The sequence below is a fragment of the Pseudorca crassidens genome, chromosome 19 (genome assembly GCF_039906515.1).
Source record: "Pseudorca crassidens isolate mPseCra1 chromosome 19, mPseCra1.hap1, whole genome shotgun sequence".
Classification (NCBI taxonomy): domain Eukaryota; kingdom Metazoa; phylum Chordata; class Mammalia; order Artiodactyla; family Delphinidae; genus Pseudorca; species Pseudorca crassidens.
In genome coordinates this window covers 15,272,791-15,291,273 of record NC_090314.1, presented here as the reverse complement: position 1 = coordinate 15,291,273, position 18,483 = coordinate 15,272,791, and the positions used below count along the sequence as shown (strand labels likewise).

Below are 18,483 nucleotides of genomic sequence, written 5' to 3'. Positions count from 1 at the left end.
ATCTCCTTGAAGACTCTGCCCCCAACCCATCAACAGGGAAAGGATGCTACTGCTTCTTGCTGGAGGTCCTTCCCTGAAGGTCTCTGCCTCCTTTTGCAACAAAATGACCCAGATGCTGCAGGTGGCAGCTCCGTCTCGGGTTTCAGTGCAGGTTTATTTCAATTTTATATTTTATTCCAGGCAAGTGCTTATTACATGGATAGTATTCATGTCTCAATACCTAATGTCTTGGAGCATGAACAGCCACTAGAATACAGTTCAATAGTAAAAATACAATATGTACAAAATTAGGGTTTTTGTAGTTTTTTTGTTTGTTTTTTCCCACACAGCAGATGTATCCAAACACATAAAAATCTCTACAGTCTGGGGTTGCTACGATTTATATTTTAGGAAACAGAGACACAGTGACCAAGTCCTCACTGTAAACAAGGGCCACCTCTTTGGGGCATGGGGGTGGGACTCTGGGATGGGGGAAGAAGAAGCTGTTCCTGGAAAGGGCAGGGGTTATGGTGACCCCTAATTCCCTTCCAGGAATTCCCTGCCCTTCTTTGGCCCCCCAAGGAACCAACCTCCCCATCTCCCCGAGGTAAAGACTCCCAGCCAGTGAGCCACTCTGAACATCAAAAAGTAAAACACGCATGAGAGGTAAGATGTGTGTGTGTGTGTTTGTGTGCGTGCGCACGTGCGCACGCATCCCCCAGGCTGGAAGGGCTAGGGAGGGGAGGGGCAGGCGGTCCCACAGGGCGAGGACAGATGTGGTCCTGACAGCTCTCAGGGGAGATGCCCAAGGAAGGGCTGGGTGGAGGCTGCCCTCTTGGGCACACAGCGTCACAGCGTTCACGAAAACAACAAAAACAACAGCAACAACACCCATCGTCACCAATCTGGACATAGTCATTCGGCACTAGATTCCGAGGCCCGCACTGCTGCAGTGGGGGCGGGGAGGGGCAGGGGCGCGGGCGGATGAGGTATCTGTGCAGGCCCGAGGGGCAACTGGCTAACAGGACAGTTTCAAGGTGAGCAGAGCTGAGAGGAGGACGGCTCGCCAGTACTTCTCTGACTGTTCCTGGGGGCCAGGCCTGCCCTTCTCCCTCTGCTCTTTCTAACATAATCACACCAGGAAGAGTGAAACCAGCTCCGCCCAAAACAGGGTGGTAGTGGCAGTGGCTGCAGATGCAGAAAGGCGGCAAGTGTGAGGTGGGAGCCGCAATTTGGGGGGGGGTACAGGGTGCCCTCCTAGAAACCTCTGAGGTGTCCAGAAGGCCTTCCCTTTCTCCACCCCAGGAGACAAGGAAACGGTCCCCAGGTAGGTCTCCAGGACCAAAAGGAACTGAAAGGGAGTTCTTAGGTGGCTCAGTCTGTTCAAGACTTTTGCTGGCCTCCTCAGCGTCCCCCTCCCCAGGCTGTCATTTCAAACTTCACACCCAGGAACACTGGCTTCCCCCTCCACAGACACTCTGAAAGGCCATTGGTGAGTGTGTCCAGGTGGGGAGCCAAGTGTGCACATGTGTAACTGAGTGTGTCTGACACAAGGCCACTTGTAATAAATATGCACGTAAAAAGAGAAGCCAAAGCAGTCTGCTGAGGCGAAGGCAGGGAAAACCGTCCCCTACACACAGGCCCCCTCGCTCCTCCCCACCGCAAGCTCAGCCCCGCCCTTGGCCCAGCTGAGGACCTTTCCTCGCAGGAAGGTGGTGGCACACAGCAGCCCCCACTGGGGAGGGCAGGCTCAGAACAGCCTGCTGGAGAAAGGGGGACGTTCAGAGCAAAGAAAGATGGTGCCAGCGATGGAGAAGCTGGGTCAGAAACAACAGTCCTCCCGGGTCTGGCCATGCTCCCTCCCACAGGTCCCCAGGGCCAAGCCCCTGGATTTTAACTTCCTGGTTACCTCAACAGCGTGGCTTCAGGCTCCTGGAACCCAGACCAGACGCTGGTCCATCTCCCAGGCAGCAAGGAGGCGTCCAGGTGTACTCATCCCTCCGGGGAGTGCACAGTACCGAACAGAGGCCAGACCTCCTCTCTACTTTCTGGAAGCCAAGAGTCAAGTCCAGGGATGGGGACAGGGTCCAGAGCACCCTCCTCTCAGTCCAGACCTGGCTGGAGGTCAAGGGGGGGCAGGAGGAGACAGCCAAGCTCCTCATTCCCCGCCCCCGCCCTCAGCCTGCCTTCCTTAAGACGGGAGCCCAGGGGCGAGGGTTGAGGGGCCTGGGAAGCTTGGCAAGGGCTTGGGTTTGGTTTACTATTAGTAGAGAACTGTCTTTACTAGTTTGTTGTGATGAGTCTCAACGACTGCAACCAGGCTGGAGAGCTCCAGGCTGGGGCACCCACCTGTCTGGAGTCTGTGGGACTCCACACAAGCCACATCCTAGGATCTGTCACCTGTACTCAGAGCAGGGCCCCCACTCAGTCCCCAGCTTTCCGGGCCAAGGTGCTTCAGCTCTGCTTCCCCCCTTTCCCCTCCAGAACCCAGGGAAGAGAAAGCTGAAGCTTGGGAGGGGAGGGCCCGGGCGCTCAGCCATCTCACCAGACAGAGCAATAGCAGCAGCAGCAGCACAGGAAGGTGGGCAGGGCAGGGGGAAGCGGGAGAACACGATGTCCACATCGCACTGGTTTCCGGGGATGGGGGGCGGGAAGGGCTCTGGAGCTGGCACCAGGCTGGACAGGCGGCACGTTTGCCAGAGCGTCTCTCATCACTTTGTTAAGTCCTAGTGCAGTGGGGTGACCCCCTGCCCTGTGCCCAGCTCCCTGGGGAGGCCCCTCCCTCCCCTGGCTCAGAGTCTCTGCACCCCCTTCCCCTAGGAGGCCTGGGGGTGGGTATGGGTGGGGCGGGCCTGGGCCTGGCTGGAATGTGTGGAGCTGGTGGGTGGGAGAGTGGGGGACAGGTCTCCCTCCCTGCCCCCACAGGGGGCCTCTGAGTGGCCTCATCCTCAAGCCAGCTTGAGCGTGCTGACCGGGAAGGAGGGCATGGTGACCATGGTCACAGGGTTGAGCACTGTCTGGCCCACCAGCTGGGGGTGGTGCACCACCTGAGCCCCTACGGCTGGCTTCGCCATGACTGTGGCCGGGGGCCCCAGCCCGGCCGTGCCATTCACTTGCTGGTGTGAGAGGGTGTGGGCGATGTGGCTCACCGCCACGGGCTGGCTCACCGCCACAGGCTGCGGGTACAGGGGCAGCTGGGAGCCAAGGTGGGCCACGTGGTTGAGGGCGGCAGGGTGCACCGTGATGTGGCCAATGGGGGGTGTGGCGGGCGCCAGCTGCACAGCAGGGCTGGGGGCCGAGGGGGCGATGTGGGCGATGTGCTTGCCACCCGGCCCCTGCAGAACATGGTTCACAGTCTGGATGACTGAGGCGTGGGTGGTGGCGGTGTGGGCAATGACCGTGGAGCCTCCCCCAGCCGCAGCCACCAGATGGGCTGGAGCGGGCACCAGCGTTTGGGCCGGGGCAGCTGGGGGCGGGGGAGGGGCTGGCAGAGGTGTCTTCTGCTGTGGCGGCGGCGGCTGTTGCCCGGGGAGGTGGGCAGGAGACAGGGCCACAGGCTGGGGGTGGGGAGGCAGAGGCGTGGGCGCAGTGCTGGGTGGTGGCTTCGGCAGCTCCGGGCGGGGGCGATGGCTCAGCTTAGGTGGGCCCAGGCCGGCCTGGTCCTCCTCCATATCCTCGTCTATGTTGTCCTCGCCCTCTGTGGGGGGGGCACGCGGATAGGCACAGGTCAGAAGGGCTTGGCAGGGAGAGCCTGGAGGAGCAGATGACCCTGGGGGCCCGAACGTTATGGAGCTGGGGTGGGGCCGACACGGAGCGGGTGGGGGGTGGAGCTCACCAGAAGCAGTGGAGGTGGAGGCCTGGTCATCGTCAGGCTGGCCCGTCTGCCGGAGCACGCGGTCGATCTCCAGCACGTCCATCCACTGGCTCAGCTCATGCTTGAGCTCCGCCAGCCGCTGCTGCGTGGCAATCTTTTCCCGCGCCAGACGCTCCATCTCATGTTCATATTCTTTCTCCTTCCTCTTCAGGGACTGGAGAACAGAGCCAGTAACAGCAAGGTATCCTGAGTGGCAGCCACGGGGCCCACGGTACCACAAACACCTCCCGCCGCTGCCCTCACCTCCAGATCACCTGGCCCCCAGGGGCAGCTGTGCAGTGACCAGGGGCCCGGGCGGACGGGGGCTGTTGGAGACCACGCCTCCTGGTCCACGGCTCTGCCTAGGGAGGCCCAGCATCTGGCAACCGTGGGCTCTCAGGCAGGTGTGGATCCAGGTCAGTCCCTCCCCTACCCCCACATCAACTCCGTCCTGAGGGGCTTCGCTGCCTCTTGCCCCATCCACCGTCCTGGCGGCACCTCCCTCCATTCTGCGGAGCAGAACGGAAAGGGTAACAGATTTCTCAGTGGTGCCCAAGGCCCCCACTGTCATTCACACCATCCTGTCACTCACAGACGCCACAAGCTACCCTCCATGGAACCCATGCCTCAAAGATCCCCAGACGACCCTGCCCTTCTCTCCCTTCATCATTCACTAGGCTCCTTAACTTCAATGCCCTTGGAGGATGAGCCACCAGATTCTGAGACCCCCATCTCATCTCCTCGACCTTCTCTATGTCGTCCCTAACAGCTGCTGGCTGTGCACCTCCTCTCCGACCTCCTGGGCTCCTCCCCACAGTGCCCACCTGTGCCGCCTCTCCATACTGCTCTACGTCCACGCTGCCCGCAGCCCTCCAGACGCCCCAGGTTGCTGAGCTACCCCAGGCCCTGCAATGTGCCCCTCCTTCCACACCTGCCCCTGAGCTGCCCCGGCCAATGAGAAACAGCTCTTGGGAGGACAGCACCATTGCTTCCACCTGAGCACCCCTGGAGAGGCTCCGTCCTTTACGACAGGTCGCAGGTAGCTCCTCCCCCGTGACACTGAGGCTACCCACTTCACTAAGAACACTGGAGAGAGCTCCCTTGTCCACGGCACCATCTCCCCTTCAACTCCCGCAGGGCCACAGGCAAGCTCTCAGGTCGACCCTCCCGCAGGTGTTGGATGCCCCACTACCCAGACTGTGGCAATGCTCCCCTGTCAGAAGTGTCTCCAGCTTGCCTTCGAACGATGCTTATTAGCAGCTCTGAATTGCCGGCTCCTGTCCTGTTTCTCAACTCCCTTCCACACCGAGACTCTCCTTGTCCTCTGTGACCTCCCGACTGACACTTTATCCAACCATCTCATCTTAAATCTTGCAGGCCTCCTTGTTGCCAGCTTTTCCTCAGCCCAGGCACGTCATGACTGCTGGGTCCACCAGACAGCAAGGACAATCTTGCTTGCTGCTCCCTGAGTCTCTTACCTGACCTGCTCCTAAGCTTCTAGCTTCCAAGGCTTGCCATTCACAGCCAAGTGAGGAGCCCACTGGCTCACACACACATCCTCCCTTCTCACTCCTCCAGGTCTTACCTGCTTGTGCTCCAGGCCCGCCTCTGGGCCCCCACCTCCTCACTTCCATCCCCATCCCACGTCCTCCCGGTACATCCTCCTGCCCTCAAGCCCTTCTTGGCACTGGCACCACACCGCTGAGCGTTTAATGAGACTGTCAGCATTGAGACTGACACTGGCTCACACGAGCCCCTAAATATTCCACGTTTTGTTTTTCCATCTCAATACATGCTGTCCCTGTCCAACCCTGGGAGCGGGGCAAGGACTGTTCTGCGGTTACCTTACATCCCCTAAGGCTACCAGTGGCCAGGACAGAGCCATGAGTGATGTCTTAGCCTCGGGGGAACAATCTGTGACGACCCAAGGGTGTTGGTACCCACCTCTGCCCTGTCTCTCCGCCTCATTACAGGAGAATCACAGTCTCTCATTAGACTTGAGTTTCCCCTGATTCCAGTTCCTTCGGGCAATTTTGCAACAGCCTTTTCTGACTGTTCACCTGACCTCCCTGGCACAGCAACGGCTTCAACTCCACACACCAACTGGGCCCAACTTCCCCACGCTCCCTCCTGCAGCCCCAAACTGCTTACATTCCTGGCCTCAAACGGTAATGCCTGTGACACGCAACCCAGACACAGCGATGCTCTGTACTGACCTGAGATCTGGCAGCTTTACACCTTTCATACTTGTTGCCAGTCCCAGGCCACACACAGCTCTCCATCATCCTGGCTTTGAGATTAACCTGTCTCTCCCCATATTTCTGCCAGAAAGATTCCCCGCTGCCCTGATTTACACACACACACACACACACACACACACACACACACACACACACACACACACATCTGGCTTCTCACCTGGTTCTACCCTGAGAGGCCAGTGCTAGACATGCCAATTGGATGGGGCCACATTAATGATGAGGCCTGGGGTGAGTCAGCCCTCACTCAAACCTGGATGCAGGGGGCTGGAAGTGCCTGTCCGGAATGCTACCTGCTAGCTAGTGGGGAGCGTAGACTGCCGGCTCAGGAAGAGAGGATGTCAGGGGCCCAGACCTCCAGTTCTCACCTAGTCCAGCTCCCCACAGGCCTAGAGATCCCTGGAAAGCTTTCCCAGGGTCTAACTTTTGTCCCCATTGCTTCATTCTAAACCCACTTCCTTTCTAAGACTACCTGGATGCGTGGTTTGGTACCTGCCTACTCCTCTTCCTGTTTCTGTCCACTTCACTGATACTGTCCTCAAATCCTTTACTAGCTCCAAGGTACTGTGGGTCTGGCTGGGGGCTACAGCTTTCCCATAGCTTCCCACCTCAGCACACAACCAAAGCCCTCAGTCTCCCCACCCTATGTGGTCTCTCCAGTACTCCCTTCCAACTCCCATCTGGTGCCCTGCTGCCTCCATCTCTGCACAGCAACCCTCCTGACCACCTTTAACTTCCAAAAATGCATCCCGCTTCCTCCTACTGGAGAAACTTTGGTCTGCACTGGGCTTTCTGCCCTCCACTTGTCTCGGTCACCCTGGCCTTCAGGTCCCAGCTCAAATGCCCCTTCCTCAGCAGCAACTTCCCTAACTCCCCAGATCCTGTGACCCCTATCCCTACTATGCCCTCGTAAAAGAGTTCTGTTTGGTTATGTGATACTCTGCTGCAAGACCAACCTAAGGACAGAGATCCACATTTTTTCCTTTGCTCCCCACTTTCTAGCCTCCCAATCAGACACAGGGCTGTCCAAAAGTACCTGAATGCGTAAATGAATGAAGCTGAGGATTTACAGAGAGGCTTGTTAAGTTTTCCAGCATTTCTGCTTCCACTGCTAGCCCCAGGACAAGTATCTCTATGGACAGCTTGGGTCCACCTTGCTTCCCACTCAGCCCAGCCCCAAATCCCAAGTCTGCTGGCTCTACTGAGTCTCTTATTTCTGACTTACTTTCAAATCCACCGTCTCTCAATCAAGGCTTCCGGACCTAAGTACGTGCCTACAGGGAGGAACGCGCCATTCCATCTTTCCTACTTCTCAATAATTGCTATCAAGTTAATATTTATAGACGGCCCATCCTCCTCACATCTTTATGACGAACTGTTGCTTCTTCCCACTTAGCATCATCGCAGTGCAGAAGAGAAAACCGATGTTGACAGAAAATGTCAAATAATTTAGACAGGGGTTTGCTCCCGGGCTACATGACTTCCTACGGCTGAAAGACTAGCAATTTAGACTCAAACCCAAGTTCTGCAGAAACTTCCCAGAAAAAAGCCTCCCGGGGATCCTCGCCTCTGAAACCCGAGGCTGGGTCCCCTCCCCCCTTCTCTCTCTCCCAGTCCCTCTCGGCTGCCGAGGCCCCTCCCCTCCCGGAGCACGCGCGCACCCACGCGGACCCGGCTTTGCTGCGTCACTCCCCATAGGCCGCACCCTCCCTCCGCGCGCGCAGGAGTCCCGCCCCCTGCCCAGCTCTGCCAATCGGCGGGCCCGGCCCCTCCCCTCCCGTGCCGGGAAGCGGCCTGGAAGGGCGCCAGCCCCTCCACCTCGTCCGGAGGGCGGGCGGAAGGGCCTGCGTTCGCGGAAGGCGGGGAGGGAACTGCCGGCTGGGAGCAGGCCCGAAGCAGCGCCTCCGCACCCCTCCTTCAACAAGTCTGGCTCCGGTTACCTCAGGGCTGTGACCCCTGAGGTAGTTGAGGCCGGGGAAAGGGTGGCCCACCCGGGGCGTGATGCCGCCCAGCCCCCAAGCTTCCCAAGAGCGCCGACTGGGAGACCCTGAGGCTGCCCCGCCTCCGCAGCCCGGGAGCCCTAAGTCCCTCCCACTCCCCAACGGCTACCTCCGGCTGTTTCCAGGGCAGCCGAGCACGGCCGTTCGCCCCACCCCCACAGCCTCCTTCCCGGCACGCGGAACCCTCGGTTTCCAGGGAAACCGAAACTCGGGCCGTCACGGCAACGGTCTTATCTGGCGGTGCCCCCCCGCCCCGTACTGCGGAGAGGAGCCAATGCCCAAAGGCAAGGGACACACGGCCACGAGGGTCCCTTAAAAAAGAGCTTCTTTTAAACCCTGAGGGAAGGAGAACGTAAGCCTTTAGGTTAGGTGACCCCGGGGCTTCTCGTCGTGCAGACTGCCGCATTACACCCTCCCCTAGGTTTACCCCCCAAAGTCAGGGGGTGGCACCTCCGTGCGCTTACTGCAAGGATCTTGGTCCGTCTGGGCTACAAGTCGCGGGCTGGGGGGGGAAGGTGTTTCAAGGGCGCCACCCTGCGGAACGAGCCACGCCCAGCCCCCCCCCCCCCCCGTGATAGTCTCAGGCTGAAACCAGTTCCCGCCCAGGCACTGCGGGCGGGCGCGGTGGAGGCGCCGGCCACCCCACGCCTTCCCACCCGCCGGGGCACTAACGCGCGGCAGGCGGTAAGGCAGGGCCGCGGACCGAGCTGACACTGAGCCTCAGGGACCGTGCCGATCGCGGGGCTCCGCGGGGCAGCCCGGCGGGGGAGGGGAGCCGAGCGCCACCACCGCGCTCCCCTGCGCACGCGCGCCGGTCCCCCGCCCCCTCCCGGGCGGGGAGCCCCGCTGACGTCAGCCGGGCCATGTGCTCGGCGCCCGCGTGGAGGCGGGCGGGGGAGCCGGTGAGGGAGCGAGGGCGGGGCCGCGGAGGGGAGGCGGGGCGCGCAGGAAGCCGGCGCAGCGTCCGTCGCCCTCCCTCTTCTGGGCCTTGCTTCCCTCCCCCATACCTGAATGTACCGCAGCGCCGTGCGCAACACGCTCAGATTCGATGTCTTCTTGTCATCCACGTTGGGGATGTTGCGCTTCAGGGTCTCAAAGCACTCCTTCAGATGGGCCCTCCTGGGGAGAGGAAGCAGCGCCGGTCAGCCGGACGCCAGGGGGCCAGGGGCGGGAGGGAAGACCTAAGGAGAGCTTGGGGATCACGGACGGACCGTCCCCGTAGCTCGCGGGGCGGGCCCAGAGTCACAAGCTCACACACACACACCTGTTCTTCTCCAGCTTGTTGTGGACTTCTCTGGTTCCGATTCTGAAATCCAGACAGACAGGGGGCTCAGGGAGGAGGGCCCAATTAGGCGGCCTTCCCACCCCCTGCCCCCCCCAAATGCCACAGGCTTTTTGTCCCTGACATTGTCTCTCTAGAGAAGCAGCGATGAGAGCTGTTCAGTTGTTCGCCCTGTTTCGTGGGGCATACACCCCCTGGAGGGCACATGTAGGCTCGTAATTCACAACCCCTTTACCTTCCATCACATCCATGCACCTGTGAAAGGCTCCTGGGATAGCCAGTGGACCCCGGCCCTTACCCAAGAGCCCCATAATCCAATACCCTGTCCAAAGGCCTTGAAATGCCATTAGCCTCAACCTTGGAGGGCGTCAAAAAACACAGAAGCCTGAGAACAACAGAGGGCAATGACCATTCCCCACTCCCAGGGTGAGGACATATCCAAATATAGGAAGGCGCTTCTGGGCTGGGGAGGCAGGGCCGTGGCTCTGCCAGGCTAGCTTGGGAGGGTACTTTCTCTCTTGCACACCGCTCAGGCTGTGGGCCGTTGGTTCTCCTTTCCATCCCACCAGCCCCTGTGCCACACCTCACTCACCCCCCAGGCCTCTTCTTCTGTTCGCTGGATTTGACTTCTTCAGCGGGTGCCAGCTTCAGGGTCCCAAGAGTGGATGGGGGTGGCTGCTGGGGGGCCAGCTGGGGCTGGACTCCAGGGTGTGGGGCGATGGTAAGGATGGGTGTGGGGAGGGGCTGCAAAGGCTTGGGGCTGCCAGTGGGTGGAACGGTGGCCTTGGAGTCCGGCAGTAGAGGAGAAGGAGTGGGCCCCTGCGGCCTGGTGGGAAGGGGGGCCGACTCCTTAATGCTGAGTCCAGGGGCACTAACCAGAGCTGGCTGGCGAGGTGCCAGGGGCAGAGGTGGGGGCGGGGGCAGAGGCTGAGGGGAGCTGGTCACTACAGGAATAGGGATGACAGTCAGTGGGGTGGGGGTGGCCAGCGGGGGCGGGGGTGCCGGCGGGGGCGCGGGCGGCGACAGAGGCAGGGGCGGTGCCTCGATGCGGGGTTCCTCCACCGGCAGGGCGTGGGCCAGCCTGGCCAGGCTGCTGGCCTGCTGCTGCTCCCGCTCCCGCTCCCGCTCCAGGCGAAGCCGCTCCTGTTCCTCTACACAGAGAGAACGCCAGGGGTGTCTCAGCAGGGCCGGCGGTCCTGGGCCCCAGTTTCACCTGTCCTCCAGGTGCAACCCCTCCTCTGACCCCATCCCAGGCAGCACCCGGTGACACCACAAATACTCATCCACACTCGATAGTTCAGCACTGGGCTAAGCGCTGGGGACACAGCAGTGATCAAATAAAACAGACTCCTGGTCCTTGCTGTTGGGGAGCTCATAGACGGGGGTGGGGTGAGGGGATACGACAAATAACAGGGATAACAATCCAGGCGGGGGAAGAAAGAGGCTGTGGAAAGGCCGAGCAGGAGCTGTCAGTGAGGGTGCTGGAGGCCGGGCACCCTGAATGTTGAAGGATTAAGCAGGTGATGAGCAGGGGCTGCAAGGCTAAGGGGAGGGAGTGATAGATGAGGTGAGTAAAGGCCCGCCCACAAATGACCTCACAGGCCACCAGGAGAATAGAGGAAGTGGTCAAATCCTAGATTCTGGGGAGGTACCTTCTAGAGGGCAGGCGGTACCTTCATTTCATAGATGAGATAAATTAGCTCAAAGAGGCAAAATGATTTGTTGAGGGTCATACTGTGAGTCAAAGGTAAAACTGGGGCTAAACCCAGCCAGGTCTTCTGACACCTGGTGAATGCTTGGTACTTGCTGTGCCAACGTGTGCTCACTAGGTGTCTATACGCGTGTACACACACACACACACACACACACACACACACCCCCTGTATCTCACAAGAGCCCCACAGCGCAAGCAGGGCAGGGATATCACCTTCAGCTCACACGTGAGGAAACTAGGCCCAGGACTCCGGACTCCGAGGCTAGGTCCCAAAGCCTGTTTCCTCAAGGTCTATACCCAAAATGCACCTGGTCCTTCTCTGCCCTTTGTTGTGCTGGAACTTATTCCCCACCACCACCAGCAGCAAAAACTACAAAAGTAAGAAAGTAAGAGGCAAGCAGAAAGGAAAGCAGGGCTTTTAAACGGGGGTTGAACAGGGCAGTGAGCTCCAACAACCTTGCACGCCTCAGTTCAGCATCTCTGCCAAAAGCTCCGCCAGAGAGGCCTGCTCTGCAGCGGGCTGAGAACAGGGCAGAGGGAGAGGCCCCTCCCGATCCAGAGGCCCCTCTCCATCCCCACCCTGCCCCCCACCATTCTAGTTCCCAGGCTACAGGTTTGGGCCAGGGTCCAGGGGAGCGGCTGAAGCCCCCAGGCCAGGGAGCAGGCTGGTCAACCAGCCCTTCCTCCTGTCCCGATTCACCACGCTGCTGACTAACAGAGCTGACAGCACAGGGCCGACACGCCCCAAACACACCACCCCGAAACACACCACCCACAAGGGGTGGGGCTAGGGGGCAAGGTTAGCTAAGTGCCCCCTGGGGAGAAGAGCACCCCACCACACAGGTCTTTGGGCTCAGCACCCCCCTCAGAACGTGAGGCCTCAGGGCCCTTTGGCCAATCAACGACTTGAGTGTGAGCCAGGCCTGCTCAGAGCCCCTCCCTCCCACAGAGAAGAAGAGGCGAAGGAGGAAGTACGGGGAAGTGTTCTGAGAGGGCAAGCACTCAGTGGTTTCCCAGCAGCCAGCATTCAAGGGCTGGAGTCAGCAGGCACGGCCTCTTCCGCGTCTCCCCTGCCCCTCAGGAAGGGAAGCCGGCAGGCCTGCACCAGCTTGCTGCTCTAAGCCAGCAGCACTGGCTTCTGTTACAGGCCCAGAGAAAACCAGCTCTCTGCGCTCCTGCTTCCCACAGGCCACACTGGGAAAGGAGCCCTTCTCAGGCCCAGCCTGGGACATCCCCAGTCCGCTCCCCACCTCCCCCCACCCCACCCCCAAGACAAGGTCCTGGAGCTCAGGGCCCAAAACAGCCCCATCTCCATTCCTTTGATCCAGGACCTGAACTTTCATTGGCCTTGGAGCAAGTGTTCCACTCTCCCACAAGCAGGGGGACAGACAGGGCCCCGAACCCCAAGACCAGGTGCTCTGGGAACCTAGAATGAAGGCAAACCTCGTATTCCCCATATTTTAAGTCAACTCCAAAGCACACCCAGGAGATGGCAACCTCCTTCTCACCTACCCTCTCTCTTCCAGGGCCAGGCAGGCACGCTTCACAGAAGCCAGGAAGGACCCAGGTGAATGGCCAAGCTCTATCACACCTGGATCAGCATGAAAAAGCTTAACTGATGGTGAAGAGGAGGGGGCGCCCCAGGCCAGATCCAGCCCACTACAGCCTCCTGCCTTCATTCCCCACCCAGCACTGACCCCCTTCCTGTGCACTGGGCGGGGGAAACAAAGTGGGGAGAGCAAACTGGGTTTTAGTAAATATGGGTTTAGGCTCTTCAAAATAATGCTCTGCTGCACCCTTGGGTGCACCCCTCTTCTCACACACATACTCTGGCACCTTCCCTGGGCTCTGCCCAGAAGCTGCCCCCAGTGAAATTTGCATGACCCTTCTGGGTGATCCAGGGGCCAAGGGTCCAGGCCGACAGTGAAGAGTATGGGCTCTGAGCTTCCCCCAAGCCACTGTGGCCTAGGGGCTCAGCAGGCACAGACCTGGGGCCAGAGGAGTCCACACCAGGTGGTGGCCCCCAATGTTCAGGGGCATTTTCCCCTTCTACACGTAACAGGGAGCTTGGTGCACGAGGCAGGCACAGGGTGCCACTAGCTCAGGTAGAGAAGAGGGTCCCATTTGAGTCACTTCCATGACTGCTGGAAATGACCAGGTCTTCCTGCTGGCCACCAGAATGGCCTTGCCCTTTCCTCTCTCCCCTCGTGCACAAACACGCACATGCACACACATCCTCGGTTCATCATTTGAGCAAACTGGCTGGTCTAGGTCATTAAACTGTCACTTGAGGCTTGAGGTTGAACGGGGGCCCAGATGAGAGGATCCCTGTTCAGGGCTGCCCATGAGGTACACACCCCCAGAAAGCAGTTCTGGTCAGCCGGCTCACCAGCACCCCCTTCTCTCCCATTTTTTCCCACCCCAAGTTAGAGGACAGAACCTCTAGTAAGAGAAAATAATGAACTGCAGAGATTAAGCTGCTGCAGCCAGGTCTGGCTATCTACACGTGAGTTTTTGGAGTAAACCCGGCTTTCCAGCATCCATCCATCCATCCCCTAAGTGCCCCTGCCCCACCAACAAGAAGCCTCACCTCAGCTCCCTGTCCCCAGTTCTCACCACCTGGAGGAGGGGCAGGGCTCTGCAACTTCTTAGAGGAGAGCCATTCCCATGTTCCTTCCAAGTGTTGCTCAAGTCATCCCTGTGGTTCTTACTGTCAGCTCTGGACTGACTTATTTTGGAAAGCATGGTAGACATGACAGTGAGGGTCTTCTCCCCTCCCCCATATGGCCAACCAGCCTGCGGGTAAAGTGAAGCTGAAGTGAGTGTTCCCTTGGAGCAACAGCAGGGTCAATCCTGTTGCCTCCTAGCACAGTGGGCAGTACACAGAAGGGACACAATAGGAACTCCTGAATTGCATTGTGCTGATGGTGGCAGCAGGTGACTCAGTCTCTCCAAATCTTGTGCACACTCCTCCCCGTGCCGCTGGTCCGGCACGCAAGACATTCTCGGTCACCACCTGCACTGCCCAACACCTGACCCTGCTCTGGACCTCGAAGACAAGGGGGAGGGGCGCGTGAGCTGACGTCCTGGCCCATCAGTTCCGAAAACCCAAGCACTGTCGGTCTCACATATCTCGAGTGACTCTTGACCTTGAGAGGCCGGTTGACCCGCCGCTCGCCCGCCCCTGGTCCACTGCTGCTTCCCCCGCCCGCCGGAGCGGCGGCAGCGACGGCGGCGGCGGTACACGCTGCAGGCGCGCGCGCGCACACAACACACACTACTACCTCCTGCATGACTCATCATTGAAGCAACAATAGGCAGAGAGAAAGGAAAGGAGGGCGAAGCACTCTCTTCACCACAACCGACCCGGCCGAAGGGCTTGGCGGGGGGCGGTTGGAGAGAACAGCAGTCCCCGGATATTGCACGCACGCCGAGCCAGGGCTGCGGCCCTCGCAGCAGTCCGGAAAACGGAGGTCCTCCCCCAGTCCCTATTTCTGCAGTACCCTGAAGCTGGGGTCTACCAACAACGGCGCGTGGGGATAGGGGGCATCGCAAATCTCCGTCTCCCCGCTGTCGAGAGAGCACCAAAGTTTGCCCCTTCTCGCCTAGTTCATTCCACACCGCGGCCGGGGGTGCTGCCAGGGAGCCCTGGTGAGAACGTCTTGGGGGGGTCAGTGGGAGTATGTGAGCTCTATATGTCCAGTGATTCTGAGGGTTTCCCTAGCCCCAGGATCAAAAACAGGACTTTGGGGGGAGAACCGACAGGTGAGCTCGGCTCCTCCCTCGTAGGGCAAAGGCTCTCCCAAGGAGATGCCCAGCGGCCAGAGCCAGGGCCCAACCCGGCGCCAGGCCCCTAGCCAGCCCCGCCCAGGCCCCGCCCCCGGCCGAGCGCGAGGCGGCTGGGAGGGGCTGGGCTGCGCCGTCCCCAGCTGGAGTGTCCCCCGTGCACGTGGTCGGGGGCGGGGCCGGTCCACGTCACCACCCGGTGTAACCAACGGGCTTGGAACGCAGGCACACGCAACATTCCAGCCGAGAGCGGGTTTGGAACGCGCAGACACGCCACATTCCACACCGGCTAAAGTGGGGGGCAGCAAGGGGGGCCCGGGGGCTGCCCCCGGAGACCTGCGGGCCGTTTCGCAGATGTCCAATCAGTCCGGCTCTCACCCAAACCCTTGACGCGCGACCCAGCCCAGCTCTGAGAGGCGGGGTCAGGCGGGGCTGGCCAGGATCATAAGACACGCGATGTCATTTTATTCTGCAAAGGCCGCCTCCGCCCCAAGCGGCGCGTAGATATGCCGGGAGCGCCCCCCGCACAGGGCCAGGGAAGCCGGGGAGCTGCTCCACGTAGAGTAATTCCACCCCCCACTCCATTACACACACGCCCACTCGTGTGCACTAGACACTCGCCCGTGTACACGTCCATCCATCCGCTCTCATCGAGCCTCGCATCACACATCCCCCGTGCATACACGCACACACGCGCGGGTCTGCCACCCCCACGCAACACCATTCCTCACCCCACCCCCCGGCTCGCACATCCTCAGCCCTACCGAGGGCGCCGCTGGCCCACGGGAAAGAAGCCCCCCACGAAAGGTGGCATAAGGGGTGGTAGGCAGCTGGGGTGGCGTCCACAGGAGCCGGGTCCTCCCTGCATGTTAATGAATTCATTAATCTCACTGCCCACAACACTCCTCCCCGGGCGGCGGCTCTTGCGTGGATTCTTGCACTGCCCGGCTTCGCGGGCCGCCCGGGAGGGGGGTACCGCTCGCGGTTTCGCGTGGGATCGGGGACCGGGGTCGCTCGCCTCCCCTTCCCTGGTGCCCCAGGGGCCCAGCCCGGCCGCTCACCACGTGCTCTCTGTTGTTGCTGTGCTTGCCATTCCAGGAAGCGGGCCGCCTCCAGTAACGTCTCTATGCTCATCGCGCCGAAAGCTGCCGGGGGCGCGCCGGGGCCGAGACTGCGGCCCGCAAACCGGGCACAGGTCAGGCTGGCGGGCAGGCAGGAGGGAGGGATCACCTCCGGGGGGCAACAGGACTGGGCGGCACAGCGCACTCCACAGGGAAGAACGGGGGAGCACGGGGAGAAAAATCAAGGTCTCCCCAAATGTTTGCAAAATGTAATTTGCAAATTAAAAAAAATTGATGCAAGAAAAAAAAAAAAAAGGCGGCACCGCCTGCCTCCTTCCCCTCCCTCTCTTCCTCCCTTCTGATGCCTCCCGCCCCGCTGCCCCCAGGAGTCCCGCCGACAAGAAAAGGCTTTGCAACAAGATGGCGAGGAGGCACCGACACACACAACAAGGGAAGGAGCCGCGCTGCCCCCGGCCGCCGCCCCCGCTACTACACCGGGGCCGCAGCCAAAGCCCGGACCGGAGCCCCCGCCCGCAGGGCCGCGGCGTCTCCTGAAGGGAGGGGCGGGGTCCAGGGCGGGCTGGCCCCGCCCACTCGAGACGGCGCGCGCACACGTGGCCTGGGTGGGGGTGGGAGAAGTTCTAGCAGGGTTCGCGCCCTGCATTTCCGCTTTCCCGCCTCGCCCCGCCCCGATTGCCAGCCACAAGTTGAGCAACGGCGGCGTGTTTGGATCATTCACAACGAAATTTGTCCTGCTGGAGGGAAAGAGGGGTGGAAAATTCAGGACTTAAGTTAGCTCAAATAAAGATATTCCAGGTCAGGGAAACCTTAGAATGGTAGAGATTGGCCTGACCCTTGGGTCTCCGCTCCCTACCCACACGTGACCTAATTCCTGCAACCACCAGGCTGTCGCAATTCCCCCGGGATCCGCCCCTGGGCGGAGCTGACGGCAGGAGGCTGCCAGAGAACAGGCGGAGGGAGCGGAGTGGAGATCCGGTTCCGCGTTTTGTCTCCGTTCCTCCCCCCGCAGTGCGTTCGCATCCTATTAGGCGATGTCACCGGGCCGCGGGCCAATGGGCGGGCAGGACAACACGGCATGGAGCAGCTCCACATGGACACCCCGCGCCGCCAGCCCTCTGTTTAAAGGGCCAGTGTCTAAAGGGGCACATTCGCCGGTGCGGATGGGGCCACTGTGTGGAGGGTGGGACGCTGAGAGGGAAATTCTGCAGTTGTGCCCTGACCTACCCTTTCCTTTTCACCACCCTCCCTTTAAAACCAAGCCTCTCTCTCTCCTTCCTCTAAACTCTCGTCTTTGTCCACGCGTGTCTGATGCGGGTGGAGACTCCAACTGTGCCATCCAAGAGGCCGCCCTTTGCTCTGGGGCCAGGCTGAGGACGGTGACGGCGAAGCGTCCACAGCCCAGACCAAGGGGGCGTGGCGCAAATCGGGAACAACAACGTGGAAGGCGGAAACTCGGCCCTCCCAGTGGCTGGGCGACTGAGGCCGCGGGCGGGGAGCGGGGGCGGGGCCACTCCGCCCGGCCACAACCGTACTCGCTGCGGGGGCCGGGACCCCGGCTGGCGCTCGTTACGGCGTCTTCTTGTGCTAGAGTTTGGGGGCGCCTGGGGGTACAATTAGAAAGTTAGTCCTTTTTGAAGTCAGCTTGCCCAAATTCTCTCATTTTGCAGATAAGGAAACTGAGGCCCAGAGACGAGAAGGGACATGCCTAAGGTCACTCAGTATTCCAGTTCCTCCTTGCCCCGCAGGAGCAGCATTTATTCCTTACCCCACGGATGACTGTTCTGAAGGCAGTTCTGGGTCAAACAGAAAAAAGTGGAGGACTATCAAACTGCTCGCATGGGAAGGGGGGGGGGTCTGACCACTTAACATATTGTGATGGGGGAGGGGGGACACTAAAAATCTTCACCTGAAACCCTGCTGTACTGCACGGGAGGCCACACAAACCCCACCTGTACAGTTGGTAGTGACAGGCATAGGCAAGCTGAAGGCATATTTGGGGCTCCCTGGAGCATGTCCAGCTCTGCTGTCCCAATGCCCGCAAGCCTAAGGCCCCTGGATCTTGGCCCCAGGTTCCTTTCTTTGCTAATCAGTTCTAATTAAGAGTGGGACAGTGCCAGTTCAGGGTCTTGTGGCCTGGGCTTCACCATCATACAAAGCCAGAAAGCAAACCTTTATGAGGTTGGCTAAGTGGCAGATCAATCCATCCCATTCCATCCCCACTTCGCCGTTAGAGGGGTACAGTCCTATCTGGGGAACTAGAGGAGAGCTAGACACATATAAAAGGTGTACAAATGATGCTTGCTGGCTTTGTGCCTTTCCTTTGAGGTCATAATGCATGCCAGGGAAAGAAAATCTGCACAGATTCTGGAAATCAAGAACCTAGTGAACAGGAGGAAGGGGGTTGTTTGCCAGAACCAGTCCACAGGGGCCTCTGATCTTTGCACACTTAATGCCCCACCATCTGTAGCTGAGCAGAGAGGGGCCAGTGACAGGGTGACACTGGCTTTATGATGAAGCTGGAAAGCAACA

The 18,483-nt window shown here is 60.1% G+C and overlaps 1 protein-coding gene across 1 annotated transcript; it reads right to left on the bottom strand.

The window, feature by feature from the left end:
- Positions 1 to 135: 135 nt before the first annotated feature.
- MNT (MAX network transcriptional repressor) lies at positions 136 to 16,528 on the bottom strand. The gene is made up of 6 exons (XM_067717152.1): positions 15,934 to 16,528; positions 9,965 to 10,523; positions 9,355 to 9,396; positions 9,098 to 9,209; positions 3,815 to 4,007; positions 136 to 3,676 (listed from the first exon to the last, which is right to left on the bottom strand). Exons 1-6 carry the CDS (start codon positions 16,004 to 16,006, stop codon positions 2,928 to 2,930), a joined length of 1,728 nt encoding a protein of 575 aa, XP_067573253.1. The 5' UTR covers positions 16,007 to 16,528; the 3' UTR covers positions 136 to 2,927.
- Positions 16,529 to 18,483: the final 1,955 nt, after the last annotated feature.

Excerpts from the sequence above, each read along its gene's own strand:
- MNT (XM_067717152.1), bottom strand. The coding sequence starts at position 16,006 with ATGAGCATAGAGACGTTACTGGAGGCGGCCCGCTTCCTGGAATGGCAA. Across the intron at positions 10,524-15,933 it reads GCAACAACAGAGAGCACGTG|AGGAACAGGAGCGGCTTCGC; the intron begins GTGAGCGGCCGG and ends CTCTCTGTGTAG. Across the intron at positions 9,210-9,354 it reads AACAAGCTGGAGAAGAACAG|GAGGGCCCATCTGAAGGAGT; the intron begins GTGTGTGTGTGT and ends TCCTCTCCCCAG.